Source organism: Phoenix dactylifera, unplaced genomic scaffold (genome assembly GCF_009389715.1).
Source record: "Phoenix dactylifera cultivar Barhee BC4 unplaced genomic scaffold, palm_55x_up_171113_PBpolish2nd_filt_p 000299F, whole genome shotgun sequence".
NCBI classification, from domain to species: domain Eukaryota; kingdom Viridiplantae; phylum Streptophyta; class Magnoliopsida; order Arecales; family Arecaceae; genus Phoenix; species Phoenix dactylifera.
In genome coordinates this window covers 307,737-326,920 of record NW_024067776.1, presented here as the reverse complement: position 1 = coordinate 326,920, position 19,184 = coordinate 307,737, and the positions used below count along the sequence as shown (strand labels likewise).

Below are 19,184 nucleotides of genomic sequence, written 5' to 3'. Positions count from 1 at the left end.
TAATAGCTGTTTGAACAATATCTTAATAGTGTTTGTATCGGCGCATTCTATGGTCCTTGTAGAACTGTACCTTATAATTAGTGATATCTATCTCATGCTTTCATGGTCGGTTCAATGAATCTTGTATTCTCGTTCTGCTTTCATTTGTTAAGATTGTGTCTTGTTGTTTTGTTCTATATTTTTACATAGTCTATTAGCTTTTCAGGCATTGGATCACCAAATCTTTAGTTTCTGTTATGTTTGTTGCATGCATCCAACTGGCTTGGACCCAACACCCAGCAAGAGTAAAGCTGTACCCACCAACCATTTGTAACGTTCTTTTACTTTTTCACTCTTTTAGTAAGTACCAGACAACTGGACAATAAAAGAAATTTAGAGTATGTGAATGTTTATGATGTTTCATAATCTTATCATTTAATTAGGCTTCATTTGGATGTACTGCAAATTCACGACGTTTTATGTGATATATATATATATATATATATATATATATATATATATATATATATATATATATATATATATATATATATATATATTGAAAATTTACAAGTCAAAATATTGGGATAATAGGTGCTTTGCAATGAAATTCAAAGAGTGCTAGTGCAGCAAAATCCCTCTAAATTCCACAATTATGACTCGGAGTATGTTGATAAATGCAACAACATCGATGGGTTTCTGGATATTATCCCTGCCAATGCCCTCGGCTGCTCATTTCTTATTCATGATACTTAATGATGTCATATTTTTTGAACTTACAGGTCATGCTATGCGATAATAGGTGCTTTACATCCAATCGAAATTCATGGTCTGCTGGTGCAATAAAATTCATCCCATAAATTCTAAGATTACATCTGAGAGCAAGTGGAATGTAGATAAGATTTAATAATCTCGATAGGGTTATGGAGAATCATCCTTGAGAGTAAACTTCAGCTTCTCATTTATTTTTTGTAGGATAAGAAGCCATCTTGTTTATACCACATAGCCCTTCAGGTTTCCCTACGTTCCTCTTCATCCTGATGTACCCTTTCTCTCCCCATTTCGGTCCCCATGAGTTCTTCACGATGATGTAGTCTTGGCCCGTGGACGATCCATAGCCAACAGCCGTCACTCCGTGATCCAGCTCTGTACCACAAGGTCCATCAAAAACCCCCTGCAATCCAGTGCCTCTCTTCAGCACATTCCTACGAAGAAAAGGGTTACAAATCTAACGAAATCTCTAAATCACTGCGAGTCTTACCCCTCTGTAGAACTGGAAGTCCCTGCCAGAGGCTTCTATGGCAACACTAACAGGCTGATGGGCCAATGCTTTGAGCAGGCTCTGTTCGCTGTTCACCGGCACATCCTGATAGCCGCTGATGGTTGCGACTCTCTGATCAACCTGAAGACAACAAAACAAGAGATATTGTAACCATATAAGTAACTAAAGGACTGCTTTCCTTCATGACAGAGAGAGCTGAGTGTTCTGTGGATCACCCTCTTTTCCTCACAGATGCCCTCCTCCATGAGGTAAGGATAGTCTTCCTCAGTGTGGAGTCCATTAGCAACGACGAACGCAAAGGCGTAGTCCATCAACCCCCCATTGCACCCGTTGTTGAATATTTTGTCGCAGTCGATCAGCTCCTGCTCAGAAAGCGACGTCAAGTTCCCCGTCACAATCTGGTTTATGCCCTCCACTGCCGCCACCGTCGAGAAAGCCCAGCAACTCCCTGCATGTCCACGGTAACGTACTTCATCTTTTTAGTTACGAGCCAGATTTCCAATACCTTACATAGATGTTGTAGCATATAAAGATCGACTGTGGTGATAGTAGCTCTTACCACAAGCCCCTTGGTTCTTCACTTGGGTCACTGCTCCCTTCTTTCTCCAATCCACCGACTTGGGCAAGAGCATGAGATTCTCATACACGAACGGCTTTGAGGACTTGGATGCGGCATCCCTTCCACTTGGCAAGTGAGGCTTCAGTCCAAGATACTTCTCCTTAAACTCCTCATGGCTCATGTCTGCAAACTCATTCAGCCCCAGCCAGTAGCTGCTCTTCTCCTTGTTTGTCTCATCGATGTGCTTCAGATTGTCTTTGAAGATCTCAAACCTCCTCAGTTTCTCTTCGAGGTCTGCATAGGACTTACTGTGTTTAGCCATCCAGGTTTCGAAGAGATCGATCAGCCTCCCTTGCGATGTCAGGTCCTCTTCCGAGTAGCCAACGATGGAGAAATCTTTAGTCACCGCCGAGCATGCAACGAGGCAAAGAGAGAGAAGAAGAAGGGAGAGCTTCATGGACTCCATGGAAGAGAGATTTTCTTTGTATGTGAGGTGCATGGAAGATTGGCCTTCATATATAGTTTTGTCTATTTTGTTGCTTGCAAGCAAAGCACTTGAATTGTTTGGGGCCTTTGGGCTCGAGCATACTAAGACTTAAAGCTTAATTTATGAGAAGTCTGTAGCTTCAAGCATGCATCTATTAAATTATAATTTCGGTTACAGAGGGACCTAAGACCTGTCCTTAAGGGAGATGGTAATAGTTTGTTCCATGCTTCCATATATAATTCAACCATCACTCAGTTCTCGTATACCACAAGGTTTAGCATCAAGCAACATCTGCCATGAGAGAACGATGAGACTGCCCTTGGTCCTGCGATCAATCAATGGCTATTTTCACCTAAACAGTAGTCACCACTCGATATACTATCAGTACAATTCGAGCAGATAAAGTTAGCTGGCTGTTATCACAGTTTCCTTCTCCTGAATCATACTAGAAAAGAAAAGCTAAGCGGTCATCAGGTCTTTTACGTGGTTCCATAGCTGAGTGCCTGTAATCAAAGGGTTGAGAAACTTCTGAACACTGGATAAGTAGATCCCTGGGCCTAATTCAGCATAAGCCATTTCAGTCACAGGCGTTAGAAGCTACCAAAAGGAGCTTGAGAAGCTACAAAGTAATGTGACTCATGTTACGAATAACTTAATCAGGATTTGAACTCACGAACATTGATTGAAACAGGGAAAAGATGCAGGGATTTCACATGTGCCTGAAAAATTAAAAATTACGAATAGCAGCACCTGCAGGGTACTTTAGCTATTAGTGTATATAATAAGCCTTATTGGCTACTCATCATGTAATATACTTTAGCTTTTGACATTAATAAATTGGGTGGCGATGCCTCCCTTACCTACAAAAATCAAAAAATAAGCAACCCCTAAAATAAGCAAAAAGCTATGTTGTTTTAGGTAGATGCTCAAACTAGATGCAACTCAAAAGACTTGTTCGTAAGCAGACATTCTACATTGTGCCACATTGACTCTTGCATCCCCAATTCCTGACCCTTTTCTTGCTTCCAGCGTTGAAAGCACTAGGAACAACTACCATGACAAGTTGAAGTGTCATTGTAGCCTAAATTATTTTTCCACTATTGCCTTGTTTGAATCTAGATAGAGGTAAACTTGCACGAAATATCTTTGATTTTTCTATGAATACTATTGTACCTCAAATCTTTTTGTAGCACCTCTTGAACTGCTGAATCCTGCTGCTTCATGCAAACAAAGGGTACTCCAAACACCGAGAAACCTGACTCGGCAACTAACAGAAGCTTTCTTCCAGAGATAATCCTATTACTTTTTAACTAGATTCAATAGAAATTACATTTGAAATCATCCAAGTTCTTTGAAACAAGCAACAGAAGCACTGCCAACCGAAGTTAGGTGAATCTTTTATGGAACTCATTCAAAGGAACATATCCAGACATCATCTTTTGATATAAAAAAGGGGCAAAGTCTACTTTAAATGGCAGTTGGTGTGGAGAAAAACAAACCAGCTCAGTTACACCAAAACCCGCCAGCATAATGTGGACAACTTCCTGAAGGCCTTCCTCCAAGGTTCCTCATTTTTCAGGGCTTGGTTCTAACAATTACATGTAAACAACTCAAAGTCATGATAGGACTACAGAAGTCTCTGATTCGGGCCAAAACTAGGATTATAAAAGTCCTTCAGGCAATGATGGACTACAAAAGTATGGTCGGTATAGTGGGGGCTATGAAGGTCCAATGGCTCAACATATGGTTTCAAATAAACCATTCAATATACTACAAAGATTATTAAATGGATTTGTTACCCCCCAAAAAAGAAGATTAAATTGATAAAACATTGGAGTGTCCATGCCAAAGCTTTACCTTCAAACATTGGTGGGGGATATGCCCCAAGTAAGGTGTCTAAAACAATTTACCTGCCATGCCCATCAAGATCATAAGTCCACCCATCAATGTAATAAACTAGTGAAGTTCATAAAGGTATGGCTTCCAATCATAAGGTTATATCATGCCCATGAGTCACATCATTTTATAAGTCCTAGTGAGCCAATTTTACACTTGGTCGGAAGCACCCGCAAAGGGTTAAATATAACATTAACAAGGACAATGATGAACCCTCCATGGGAGGGTACGGATGAGCAAACCAATAATATAATTCAACCCAAAGGTGGACAGTTCCCTATGTCAGTTCACCATCTTCAGAGCCTGTTGTGCTCAAAAATCGAGCACAACAGGCTCTAAAGGCCCATGAGCCAATAGCTCGATCCAACAGCTCTCTCCTAGTCCTAGCACAACTCTGGTAATGTATTAGAAGTGACAATTTACCCTGCACTTTGGATACCCGACCTAACCCGACTCTAATGAGATGGGTTTTATCCAACCCACATCAGATCTGGAGTAGGTGTAGGCAATGGTAAAACCCACCCCAAATCCGACCCGGATATATATATATATTCGGACTCACCTGAGACTCTACCCGCTCCGCCCCATATTATTGCAGCCTACCCGACCCATATCCAATCCATTGCCGCTCCTAGAGTATACCCCAATGAGATAGTCTGAGAAGAAATAGAGGAGAGTTTAGAAATTGGAGCACAATCATTGCCAGGTTTAGAGTACCCACGGCGCCCTCGCCTGACATCTATTCTCAGCCCCCCCCTAAACCCTCAAGAAAAAGGAGGTTAAAAAAAGAAAAAGAAGAAAAGACATCAACTCCCAATTCGTTTCAGAAAATACCAAAACACATGCAAAGAGATCCGCATCCAATTGGCATGAATTGCTTTTCCAAATAGATGCTCTAGCAGCATTTTTTTTTTCTTTTTGTTGAGGGAAAGATGTTCTGGCACTTTACAACACAAATTTTTATACTTCTATTGCATTCTTAGTGGAAGAAAGAAAGAAAATAGAAACAAAGAAAACTTTTATTGCGCCAATCTACCCCATTACTGATGCAATCTTATACACTACCGGCAGAGGATGCAAGAAGATGGAAATCTCAAAATCAACCAATGCCACAAGGTTCTTTCCCCTCAAATCGAATCTCCTTGATGAGAAACACTTAAAACAGGCAACCGAACTTTGCTTGCATTTACTAAAACCAAAATATCTGGTGACTTTCAAAAGATAGTGATCGACTGAAAGTATGAAACTCGACATTAAACTTAGTCCTCATTCCCTATCCAACCTCGACGAACAAGGTGATGAGGCATATCAACTGAAAAGATTGCGCAACACCAGAATCTTGGATTAAAAATTTTACATATATGATGTACGACTACTGTTGGAGAACTAACAATATTTCACTCGAAACTATATATAGAAATGATTGATAACTTAGTTGCAACATAATTGTGCGACCTTTTTGTGTTAAGCTAGTATTACTTCAAAGAAGAACTCTAGAGTCACCTGTCCTGTTACCACTCAATCCGTGGGTCTTATGTGCACAATAGTTGATTGGCTGAATTATACTCGAAGCTGGCTAGCCATCCATTCCCCTTGTAGCATATGTGAAGCTCAAGAAATTAAACTTTTTTTTTCTTTGAACTTAAAAATATATCCTCTGCGCTCTCCTAGAAAACCAGTATTTTCCTTCATTTAACAAATCAAACAGAAGAATATCAAAAACCAGCCACCAACTACTAGCTCAATTAACCGGAAAAAAAGAAGAAAGAAACACCAAATACCCAGAATAAATACAGATGAAAATTAGAAGAACTTTTGACATCGATGGTCCGAATAGTTCCAAATTCAGACTAAAGAAATGTCACTATGGATCCTGAAAAAGATCAGTAGCCAAGCATTCTTAATGTCACGTCCCAACCAACCCACATGAGCCAAGTACGGGAGTTGACTGAATATCCCGTAAGACCGGACCTTGTGACATATGCAAGGCATCAAGAATCATATAGTAATTAATAGTGCCAACAATATAATTAGATATCCTTCAACTAAATAATAGGCTATGACTAATATCAGAGTAGCTAGAATCCTCAGATACAGAATTAAATACCTAACCAAGAAATCCAGAATAATAAACTTTCCATCAAAGTATCTGAGTTACCACTACTCCAAGTCTTAAAGGAAAATAATTACTGTTGCTACTATCACCACCAAAAGTAGAAAAAACCTAAACCTATTTCATAAATAAACTAAAAAGGATAAGATTCAATTCATGCTATAGAACATCTAGCCCTGCCTTAACTATACTCCTAATATCATACCATGCCAGCTTCTATGCCTTAGTATCTATAAAATAGGGAAAATCAAGACAATGAGCACGACTACCTAGTGAGTATCCTATATCCAAGCACCCGAGGATATATTTAAACTCAAGTGATATGTATCAGAAAATTATTTTGTACAGAAATATTATAATACTCTATGAAACACACAAAAAAATTATACTCTTCCAAAGTTCTAAACCAATAATAGATTCCATTCTATCTTATGAAAACCAATACATAAAGTATAGACTAACGAATTTAACTTATTAACTAGATATGGCCACGATTACACCTGACTTGATAGGAACAATGTCATGCATAGGCCCCATGGCTAGGAATCAATGGGTCATGGCCGGCTAACAAGATTCATACTCAAGCCATAAACTCAATTCATCAAGTGTTCTTATTCTCACTCAACATGATCACAGTTAAGTATGCAATTTACATAAATTGAGATATAGTTCAATTAAAATTTAGCTTTTGTTAGAGTATTTGAATCTAAATAGCAATTCAAACTGTAACTAACCATAATATCAATTACATTCACATAAATCCAAAGCAAGCTCGAAACAAATATTTCATGAAAAAACAAACTTCTAATGAAGACTATTATCCAGTTATGATCCTGACAAAGGGGGTCCTGGGAGGGGTGAACTAGGAAAATTTTTTAACATGTGGCCTTGTTTTTGGAACAAAATGGCTGCTCAAGGACTTGGACTCATGACATTATATTTGTCAGCCCAAGCTTTTACAAAGCAATACTCTATACAAAACAATCTTTTTAATAGCTCAACAAAATTATGGGGAGCATATGATGCCTCTAATATGTAACAAAATTAACCAATCATGATATGCCGCCCAAACTAATAACATATACATATATTAAATTAAACTAACATTAATATTCAGCAAAATCACAAGAATTTCAATACTATCATTAAAGCAACAAACGATTGCCTAGAAAGGATACAAGCACCCTAAAATCAAATTCTAAATTAGTCAAATTCTACTCATCACCGAATATCCCTAATTCTAAATGCTTCTAAGGCCAATCCTAGTTTTAGAGTTTTCTCCAATCAACCCTAAATCCACACTATATCGTTTACTCGATAGAAGCCTAATTAGAAACAAGGCACCAAGTGAGTCCTTCATGAACCGTTCTTCTTTATACCATTCCAATTATATTGAAAAAACAAGGCAACCATAGAAGAGAAGTAGAGACAGATTGAGGGATGGAGAGGGTATTACTAACGAAAGAGGACGAGAGAGATAGGAAGAACAAGGAAGAGCGGGTGTAAGTGGTTGGTATAAAGAGAGAGAGAACAGAGTCTCATCCAAAGGGGAAGAAGAGAGGGTGGAGATGGGGTCTCACGCAGTGGAGGAGCAAGAAAAGAGTGCTACGAGAGATGTTTACGTTGGAAAGCGAAAAAAGAATGGAGGCTGGGTCGCGTTTGGGAGATGAAAGACAATGGGGAGGACAAGATTGGGGTCGGAGTCGGAATCTCTTGTGATCCCTTGCTCGCCTATTCGCCAATGCTGAGTTGCACCCAGGTTAGCCCTAATTGGCTTGGGCCTGATTCTCACACTTATCTTTCAAAGGGTAATTAAAGATGAAGGATAATGACCTAGCCTAATTGGCTCATGCATAATTCTTACATATACCTTTCAAAGGATAATTAAAGATGGACAATCTAGCCCTAATTGGCTCGGGCTTGACTCTCACATTTACCCTTTCAAAGGATAATTAAAGATGAAGGATAATGACCTAGCTTAATTAGCTCGAGCATGACACTCACACTTATCCTTTCAAAGGGTAATTAAAGATGAAGGATAATGACCGGGCCATAATTGGCTCGGGTCTGACCTTCACACTTACCCTTTCAAAGAGTAATTAAAGATGAAGGATAATGACCTGGCCATAATTGGCTCGGGTCTGACTTTCACACTTACCCTTTCAAAGAGTAACTAAAGATGAAGGATAATGACCTGGCCATAATTGGCTGGGGTCTGACTTTCACACTTACCCTTTCAGAGGGTAATTAAAGATGAAGGATAATGACCTGGCCATAATTGGCTCGGGTCTGACTTTCACACTTACCCTTTCAAAGAATAATTAAAGATGAAAGATAATGGCCTACCAAGTTTTTTTCATTTTGTTATATACATACATACATACATACATAGAAAGAGAGAGAGATGAGATGACGACTGCATTCCAGTGTTTGGGTGTACAAATGACATACGGCAAGCCATGGCGCAAAATTGCTGGCTACATATGATATAATGACTAGCTTTATCACATATTAAGTGGATATGCTAGCATAAACAGTAACATTTTAGTTGGTCGAGAAGCTTCTAAATTTTGATTCAGGCAAGTCTTATAAAGCATGTCAAGCACATAAATACCCTAGGAACTAGGATCTTGATCCAGGGTTTTGGTATAGATTCAAGATTCTATTATCTCATTTTGGTAAAGTTCCAAGCAAATCAAGTTTAACTTGGATGCTTTGGAGTATTTCAAATCTCGTATCATGGTCCATGTTGGAAGTCATCCGGTAAATTGAATCTAGTAGATGTCGCATTGGATAGACTTCTTGGCAAACATCCTTTCAAATGTCGGCATAATTGCTTGTGATGCACATAAAACCAACTCGCCGGTTTCTAATCAAAATATTTAAAGGTCCATTTCAATCAAGCTTGAGCATGAACCTCGGAATGCAAAGTAATGCTTGAATATCTAATTATTTTATCTGATAATTGCACGCTACGGTATTAAAGCCCTGCTTGGAAGGACAATAGGAAGAAGAGATTATTGTTAAAGGAAACAAATATATATGATGAGCAGAAATTCTCTAGCCTTAAACTAAAGCAAATCACCTTCAAAGTAACAGATGTTTGTAAATGAATTTAGAATCCGATTGATGCTCTAGAATATCATATTTTTGGCATGATAGGATATCCAAGAATTTCAAAATGAATTTAGATTTTTAGTATCGGCGTTATATATATGATATAGTTTTCTCCTATTGAGATAGATCAATGCCGAATCTCAACCTAACCCTGGTTCGATTTACTTTCGCACTCCTACTATAGATTTAATAGGAAAGCCATAGAACTGAGTATTTAGTCCTTCATTTTTTTTTTAAGAACTAAAAGTATTTTGAGTTGAAGTAATTTGATTAATAAATTAATTACCTCAACACGCAATTATGGAAATCGAAGTTTTTTATAATAAACAATTTGGTAACGGCAGTGCTTTTCCACTTTAGGAGGAAATTAATGGAGTGACGTTCGACTTTTGGAGGAATTGATCGCATGACGTATCCAGGCTTCTCTTTTCTTTCATCCTCCCCTACGTCTCCATAAACAGCTACAATGATTTCAGCTTTCTTAATTTAATGAACAACGAATGGGATAACTGTTCTTTTGTCATAATACTAGGTACAACTGATCTTATACAATTACACTTTTGGTATATTGGATTATAGTGGTGTCATATGGCAAAGCTACAAACTCCAAGCTGGCAATCTTGCATGGGCTTTCCATTTCCAGTCGACATATACACATGTATCGAAAGTTAAATTTATAAAGTATAACAATGGTCTGACATTACTCACTGACTTCATAATATGCTGCTACGCTTATATGACATGTCAGAAATATGCATTTCCTAAACTAAAATAAAATGATAATGATGAGTAACCATTGCAATTAGAACTCAACTAGTTCTGAATTTTGTGCACAAGGGAGTAGGCTATTGCTCATATATCTTATATGATTTATAATTTTCTTTCAGTGCATGTAATGGTTTGCTTAGTGAAAAAGAAGGCTACTGGTCGGCTGATAGCCTGGCTGGTGCCAGGTGTGACGTACTCACCCGAGCCGGTCCACGGGTGTGGAGGGTATGAGTAAAATAGGTCGGAATGCCCAACACATGACTCGGTCTATCCGCATCGAACATTCTTCTGGCGGGATGGGGGCCCAGTGGTCGGGGCGGGCTGCTATGCGGGGGTGGGCTCTTTCCTTCCTCTTTCCTTCCTCTTTTCTTTAAGCAAAGAAGAAGGAGGAGGAGGAGGAGGCGGCGGCGGCGGCGGCGGCGGCGGCTAGGGAAGCTTTTCAAGCTTTTTGTGACATTAGAAAGCACTTTTTTTTTCCCAACATGTGAGTCAAAAGAAGGGGATAAGATTAAAGCTAATAATAAATGTTAGTCCATTCAAGCCATAAGGGCATGTTGGTGGATTCATGCCACTGGTGGGACCACACAACTGCCTAAGAAGCCTTCCTTGCAGGTTGGTAGTCTTAGATGACCCTCACGCTTGCTTCTTTTGGGATCAAAACAAAACCACCCTTCCAGCCTCCATTAATTATCTCCAAATTCCCCTCTCACCCTTCCAACAGCTGGAATTTAGAGAGATACAGAGAGGTGCAGCCTTTTCTTTTCAATATATAATTTCTTCTAAGGAATCAAAGCTGTTTTTTAAATGAGACAGAGGGGTCCGGCCTTTTCTTTTCAATATATATATTTGTTCGAAAGAACCAGGGCTGTTTTTTTAATAACACTGTCGATAGCTCGCTCGCTTGCTCGCTCTGTCTCTCAACCGCCTTCTCTCTCTCTCTCTCTCTCTCTCTCTCTTTCTCGCGTTGCTCAGTGTTTGTTTCTTCTTTTTTATACATATCGATTTATATTTAAGGAAGAGCCCAGTGGAAACCGCTCCTGCGCTGAAGAAATCCGACGGGTGGGTCGAGTAATCCGTGCGCGGTGGGTGATAAAAATCGGAACTTTTTCGTTCTTCCGAGCGTTTTCCTCTTCGGCCTCTTTGTTCTTTCCGAGAGAGAATAGCTAAGCTCCTCTCTCTCTCTCTCTCTCTCTTCCTTGTTGGTTGCTCTGTTGCTGACCCTCTTAATGGCAGAGGACTATACAATTGGCCATTTCAGTGATGAGATTTCGTGAGAAAATGGAAGAATTCATGGGGGTTTGATGAATTGGCTGCTTGATTTCTTCTTTACTTCCGTTATTTTGAGGTAAAGATGGGTCTTGGCGCTTCCTGCTCTGCTGGATTTTCCGGGCGGTTTCCTGTAACATTCTTCCTTTGGACCGAGATTTTCCTAAATTTGGAGGAATTCATGGATTTTGTCTGGTTATTTCCCCTTTTTCGCTTCCACTAACCCGATTTTTGGTCTCTGATACATTCAAAACCGGTTCTTTTCTGGAATTCTGACCCAAAGTTTCGATTTTTTTCTTCGAATTTTATATGAAGGAGACGATCCGTTCGTCTCTCTTCTCATCTTTCTTATCCGAAGAGAGTTCTAGAAAATCTGAGGAGCTCGTGATATTTGGTTACGGAGCTCCTTTCCGATGTGATTTTCTCCTTGCGAGCCCGTGAGCGATCCCTTTTCCCATAGTCGGAGCTCCCCAACAGCTTCCCCCGATCTGGGCGTCCAAATTTTCAAAGAAATGGGTCCTTTGCAGTCCATTGATGGTGTGGTGGAGGAGATCACGAGGATCCACCGATCTCTGCCGCCACGGCCGGGCATTGACGAGGTCGAGGCGGCGATGGCCTTGGTCCGCAACGTGGACAAGGAGGAGCAGGCCCGCATCGATGCCATATCGAAGCAGAAGAAGGGATTCGACATCCCTGAGGAGCTCTTCTTTGTGCTTCAGGAGATGCAGAAGAATCTGGTCTGCTTTCAGGGCAAAGAGCAGAAGAGGGAGGCTCTGAAGCTGCTTGATCTGGAGAACATCCACGTGCTGTTCGACGACTTGATTCAGAGGGCCTCCAAGTGCCTTCCTTCCAGCTCAAATGGGTTGGCTCCCTCTATTTCTGCGAATTCGGTGAAAGTTACTGCAGCCAGTTCCAAGACAAGCTTCGATACTAACACCACTACTTCATCTGTGGTTCAGTCCAAGGAAGGGGTCGGAAAGAGCTTCGAAGGTGTTAGTAGAGATGACAGTTACTTGAAGAAAGCAAAGTCCACAATGTATGCTGATGGATTTGGCGGTGGTGACCCTCATGTATTGCAACGGTTGTTGCTGAATCCTACAACTAGGCCTGAGGCTACTTTTGGTGAGTCTGGCACTCTAATTTCACACGAGTGTCTTTTCCTTGCATTGATCTGTGCACTTTCAGAACTCATATTTGTTTCCTTTATATAACTTGAAAAGACGATTCGTCTGCTATATTTGAATTCTTGCTGTATCTGCTGAATTGATTTATATCCTTGTAGACACAACTAGGCAATAATTTCATTCCCTAGTTATAGTTTTTAGTTTGTTTATGGTGTCTATGCATAAAATCATTTGGAATATCATTAAATAATGATGATAGTTTATTTTTTTTAAAAAAATGTATTCTGTAGGAGAAGATAGTGAGAAACTCAGTCTAATTAAACTAGCTAGCTTGATAGAGGTCTCTGCAAAGAAAGGCATCCGAGATCTCAACCTTCAGAACAAGCTTATGGATCAAATTGACTGGTTACCTGATTCGATAGGGAAGCTTTCTGGCCTAGTCACTCTTGATCTTTCCGAAAATCGAATTGTTGTTTTGCCAGCCACTGTTGGTGCTCTTTCTTCTTTAAAAAAATTGGACCTGCACTCAAATCGGATAGGCGAGCTTCCTAACTCTATTGGAGATCTTTATAGCCTGTTATATCTGGATCTGAGGGGAAACCAGTTAATGTCATTACCCTCTACAATTGGGAAATTGGTGCAACTTGAGGAACTTGACCTGAGCTCGAACCAGCTATCCTCGCTCCCAGATGCAATTGGAAATCTTGTACGCTTGAAGAAGTTAATCATTGAAACAAATGATATTGAAGAACTTCCGCATACTATTGGTCATTGTGTCTCTCTTGTTGAACTCCGAGCAGATTATAATCGGCTGAAAGGCCTTCCAGAAGCTGTTGGGAGGCTGGAATCTCTGGAGATTCTCTCTGTCCGGTACAACAATATCAAATCACTTCCAACCACCATGGCATCTCTGTCAAAACTGAAGGAGGTTGATGTCAGCTTCAATGAGCTTGAATCGGTTCCTGAGAGCTTATGCCTTGCAACCACACTTGTCAAGCTGAACATAGGAAATAATTTTGCTGATTTACAATCTCTCCCACGCTCTATTGGCAATCTTGAGATGCTAGAAGAGTTGGATATCAGCAATAATCAGATTAGGGTCCTTCCAGACTCTTTTGGGATGTTGTCACAACTCCGCGTGCTTCATGCAGAAGAGAACCCTTTGGAGTTGCCACCAAGGCATATTGCTGAAATGGGTGCACAGGTAATTATTTTCTGCATAGATTTGTTGTTGTTTTAGTATTCATCATTCAGTGCATTAGAATTATATTGTTTTTACAGGCTGTTGTACAATACATGGCTGAACATGTTGCGAAGAAAGATGTGAAGCCGCAACCAGTAAAGAGTAAGAAGAGTTGGGCTCAGTTTTGCTTTTTCTCAAGGCCTAACAAAAGAAAGCATGATGGCTTGGATTATATTAACTGATTTATTGATGCCACATGGTGAGGAAGTGAATGTATCTTTGTTCTTTGTTATGTTGGCTTTGTTTACCCACATTACAAACTTTGGCTGCTAGTCTTCATTTTGGCTTTTGGTTTTTTCTAACTTCTAGATGCATATAAATTGCAGGGAATACATCTTTCGTGATGTTGTTGGCATACACGATCATGATGCAAGTAGTCTTGTCCAGATTCACATAAAAGAAGAATTTGAAGATGCGAATCTAATTTTTGCCTTGGGACTTGGGTAAAATTCCTCCTTCAGCGATGCCTAGGTCTGTTGTTTCACTTGTATTTCTAGTGTCTTTGAACTTGTGTGAGGTGTACTATTAACTTCCTGTGGCAAATAGAAATGAAAAAAATGTATGCCATATTTCTTATTCTTTACATTGTCTTGTAGTTGATTTTCTTTTATAACATAGTGCATGTGAACTATTATACCAATTTAGAATAGTCTTGTAGTTGATTTTCTTTTGTAACATGGTGCACATGAACTCTTTCACCAATTTAGAAAAAAAAATTATTAGGTGCTTTGGACATTGAAGATGAAGTTTACATGCTTTTTTTTGCAGGCTAATAGCTAGACATCATGATTATTTAGGGCAGAAAATACTTCACCGTCCAAACATTTGGAAGGTGTGGCTTCTGTGTTGGATGAGCTATAAGTCAGGAGATAGAAGTGAAGAGTTGGGGGATTAGTTTTGAGTCATCTTATGGAAAAGAGTTTTTTGATGGATTACTGATCATGCTGTATTTCCTTGTGTAGTGGATGCTGAAGAAATGGCCGATACTACTGGAGGGATTCCTCTTTGGCTGATAGGTAACACCTTTCTGTAACTGACAGCATCGTATCAACGTCATCCGTGCAAAAGCTTTAGAGAGCATATTGAAAAGATTATCACCGTAAATTAGTTTTTACTGCCCTTAGCCAGACACCGCAGCTCACAATTGGATTTTTTGAGATAATAGAGTGAACTTCTAGATGTCGTAGAAGATATGTTGTTGAGAAATAGGGGTGTAAGATTTCCATCAAACGTTTTATGAGTCCAAATATAACAATGGAAACACATGCAGATAAAAATCTTATTTAGAAATCTTAGATGCCAGTAGAATGGGGAACAACTGCTAAATAAATCTTGCCCTTAACATTCCAAAAAGGTCATGGCGGAGTCTTGGTTGTTACAATACAAGAATTACTCTTTAGGCCCTCCCAACTTTTACAATATCTCAAATCAATGTTTAGAATTTTAGAAAAGTTGAGTCAGAACCCATTATTAAAGGATATATTGGATTAGAGTTTCAGCAAATTTATTTATGTTATCTTTATCTGATAGATGTTTCAATTTGACTTGTTAGCAGATAGCTAGCATGTTAGAGATGAAGTCAACTGCTTATACTGGACCTCTCGTTTTTCTGTCTTTGGCTAAATTCTTTGCACACTGAAGTTTGAATTGTTTCTCTTTGGTTGGTTGAGCTTAACTACTAATTTAGGTTTCTGAACTACTAATTAACCTTTTGGTGTTGTGGCAAGCCCTTGTTTTGCCAAACTTTTCTTGGCCAGAAATTCAATACTGATTCATACAAGGGTATTGTCAGGGTTTCAGACTCTTCAATTGAAATTTCGGTTGGGAATGATCATTCGTTGTGCTAAAGATAGTAACTTAGTATCCTCCAAACTTTCTGTGTAAGCTATAGTTTAGACGACATAAATGTCTGCTCTGCTATCTATCAGTGTATTTCCTTCTAGGCTTTGTGTCGAGTGGTAGGTTAAGTGTAGATATAATGTTTTTATGTAAATCCACCTTTATGTTGGTGACTTGCTTATCAAGTGCCATAGTAGTCTATTCACTCAAAATCACTGTTACTCTGGTTCCATGCTATTGGAGCCTGGTTAATACTGGCTTAGTAGGAAGTTGCAATTTTTTCACAGACAACGCCCAAAATTTGAGTCGATTATGTATGCCTTTTGACCATTTGGTCATCTCGTTGACATGAAAACAGTTAGATTGAAACTAAAAGACCATTTGGTCATCTCGTTGACATGAAAACAGTTAGATTGAAACTAAAAGAATGAGCAAATCTCTTGGCCAGACATCTTAAACCCAGAAACACTCGATGCAGCTATCTGTACTGGCTGGTGTTAGGAGTAGTATCCAGCAAGTTTTCTTATCCAATTCTGATCTAATTCAACTTATTTTAACTTAATTTAGTTTAAATTCTGTTTCTTGACATATATTGCTTCATCAGACCTTTTTGAGCCCTAATATCTTTTTTTCTCAAGGTTCTTGAGATTTTTAAGATTTTTTTTTTGGTTAAAAAAGAGGGAAAACCCACCTGCGTAGCAGCTCCCACTAGGCCCTCCTTCCACCAGGGAATGTTCGATGCGGGTCGCAAGTTTTCGCGTGTCCTTCCCGACCCGTGGGTTGCCCCATGTGTGAGTATATCACCCCAGCGCCACCTCAGTACCAACGGACCAGTAGCGCTTCCACCGAAAGCATCCAGGCGTAGGGCATCCGGTCCCCAAATTTAATGGACGCTCGCGCATTTCGAACCTGAACCACTCCGGTGGAAACAAAGCCCCGTTCCATTTGTGCTACCATTTTGGTGACAGATTTTTAAGATTCCAATTCCGTCCTTTTGTTGGCTGGTATCACTGTTCATTTGCAATATTATTGTCTCCGAACTAGGTATAGTCAGATGGCAAATGATGTCTTCAGAATTAATTTATATTAAAGTATCATGTGCATTGCTGCTTTATTTTCAAAATTTACATTATTGTTTTTACCCCTTTCAAACACTTTGTTTTAGTTCTACTGATTTTGAGCTCTTATTTTTGTTAAGACTTTTCTCCATAGATTTAATTAAGCAGTCAACCACCTTTTCGTCTTGGCAAGGCGAATATTTGAGAAATTTTATATATTTCTGTTGTATGATTGTATGCGTTAAAATCATGAGAAATATTGACTAGTTTTATTTTTTTTTCTCCAAAAAAAAATCTGCTTACATTTTTTTATTTGGATTATTTGGATAAGTCAACTCCTAAGCTATTGACTTATGTTTCTCAAACTTTTTGTTGAAAAAAGTTGTTAGCCAGGAAAGAAGTTCCAGTAGTTGAATTCCCTGCTCATCCAAGCTCCTCTCAAACATATATGGATAACTGATCTTGTTTAGGCAATGTATACTATTTTACAGTTCTCATAATTTTAACTGGGGAATATCTCAATATTTCTAGCAGTCACTGTTGTACCACAGGCAGTCTTCACTTTCCTAACAACTATTACCTTGTTGAAAAAGAGATTTTTTCTATTAAATTTATCTCCCAAAGTTGAAAGCACAGCCAATTTTTGCCAGATCCCAGCCTTTTATGAGTGATTCTGAAGATCGTGTGGTTAATCTATATTTGTTTCTTCTAGCCATTGTTGTCTGCTTTTACTGAAGAGTCCTGGGACACAATTATGCAAATTATTAACATGTCCTTCCAATTAATGTTTCATCAAGTTCTATGCCCATATCACCCTTGGGCTCCTTATATGGATGCAGGAATAACATTAATAGTATTGATATAGCATATCTGGCCCATGACCATACCACCTTTGAGATCTATTGTTAGGGGTGCAGGTGTTCTCGATATTGTGCCATTATGCCCTTCACTTATCTCCACTGAGTTATTCATTCCAAGTCTGTTCTTTAGCTTCCATGGACTACACAATGACTTCATGTGCTGCATCCTGACATGATTGGTGGTAGGCCATCAAAGTAGTTTTATGATTTTACTCAATGGACATATTTTCTCATTCTGGGTCATTTACTATGCAGTAAAAACTTTTACCATGCAGTAAAATCTTTTACCATGCAGCCAATCTTAGATCTTCCTCTCCTGTTTTGCCATTTAACTGAAACTCATTTCTGGTCCCTCCATCGAATGTGATCGAAAAGATATATTGGATATTGAATATTTCAAGTGCATAGGGCTGTTATATGTGTCCAAGTTATGAGAAAAAGATGAGGAAAAGATCCATCCTTAGCAGAAGCCAGGCAGACTCCATGTATTACTTTCTTGGAAGGGGCCTGCCTTCTTGGTCTGTAGGTATGGATAAGTTGTGGCCACCTGACCAACTGGCAGGCACCCACCACTAGTAATAGTGGATGCCAGTGTCATATGAACTCCCGAGATCCCGCTCCTTTGTTCGCTGGGTTGACACTAAATCTCAAGCCTTATCCCTTCAGCTTGGTGCCAGCTTTACAAAACTTTGTCTAATGATTTCTTATCCAAGATCAGCTTCTCAGCAGAAAGTTGGATTATTTTTTGGAACTTCACTTTTTTCTTCTTTTCTTTTCTTCTTTGGTTAACGGTTCTTGTTCCACCTAAGGCGAGAATTCTGCAGACCTCTCACTGATAAATGATTACTGGATGAATTCATATATATTTTAAGATTTTCTGGGACACAACTGGAATTATTATAGTTTAGATTTTGCTGTATATGAACAAAAATGAAATCCAGATGTTGTACGAGTGCCTTTTTTTTTTTCTTGTTACGTGGGAGATATATTGAATAGGACCTGTGTAAATCCCAGGTTCAGGCTTTGTGGCTTTGTAACTGCTACTTTCTCCAAGGAAATGGGCTTGCTTGAAGAGCATATAAACAAAGTTATAACACAAATCTGTTTGAGAGTATTATGATAACTTCTGTCAACCAAGCTGGCACGTCAAACTAAGCAATCTTCCAGAGTTAGTGGAATTGCACTAGTATTAAAATTTCATTGCAGTTGTTGAGTCAACTAGGAGGACTTTGTAGTACTAAAAATGGACTTGCAGAAGAGCTTATTAAACTCGTGTTTTCTTTTAATTAGAGGAGAATATGATTGATGAACAAAAACATCAACAAGAATGGGGAGATACAAGAGTGTTTTTGTCTATCCAGATTTGAAAGTATTCATCATTAAATTATTTTTTGGTCGAAATTAATCATTTAAAATTTAAATTTGGCATAGAAGAAAGTGATGAAGCAGGGGAAACAAAAGCATGCTGTCAGTAGGTGATCTTCTAGGATTGTTTGGATGCAGGCGTAAGCTATTTTTTGGCCAAATTGGACCTTTGGCTCAGGGTGAGGAAGAACGTAGCTACCACAGAGAAGGAATTCAAGGAGGAATTTA

General features: G+C 39.1%; 2 protein-coding genes across 3 annotated transcripts; one reads left to right on the top strand and one right to left on the bottom strand.

The window, feature by feature from the left end:
- Nucleotides 1-685: 685 nt before the first annotated feature.
- LOC103713967 (cysteine protease XCP1-like) lies at nucleotides 686-2,364 on the bottom strand. Its single transcript, XM_008801035.4, has 4 exons — nucleotides 1,821-2,364; nucleotides 1,477-1,709; nucleotides 1,241-1,381; nucleotides 686-1,153 (listed from the first exon to the last, which is right to left on the bottom strand). Exons 1-4 carry the CDS (start codon nucleotides 2,317-2,319, stop codon nucleotides 938-940), a joined length of 1,089 nt encoding a protein of 362 aa, XP_008799257.3. The 5' UTR covers nucleotides 2,320-2,364; the 3' UTR covers nucleotides 686-937.
- Nucleotides 2,365-10,907: 8,543 nt separating this feature from the next.
- Nucleotides 10,908-14,481, top strand: LOC103713946 (plant intracellular Ras-group-related LRR protein 4). Of its 2 annotated transcripts, none has more exons than XM_008801018.4 (4): nucleotides 10,908-12,589; nucleotides 12,888-13,795; nucleotides 13,873-14,033; nucleotides 14,161-14,481. In XM_008801018.4, exons 1-3 carry the CDS (start codon nucleotides 11,980-11,982, stop codon nucleotides 14,014-14,016), a joined length of 1,662 nt encoding a protein of 553 aa, XP_008799240.1. In that variant the 5' UTR covers nucleotides 10,908-11,979; the 3' UTR covers nucleotides 14,017-14,033; nucleotides 14,161-14,481. The 2 variants fall into 2 exon arrangements, with proteins under 2 accessions (XP_008799240.1, XP_008799232.1); XM_008801010.4 differs by having other exon boundaries at nucleotides 10,997-12,589; nucleotides 12,882-13,795.
- Nucleotides 14,482-19,184: the final 4,703 nt, after the last annotated feature.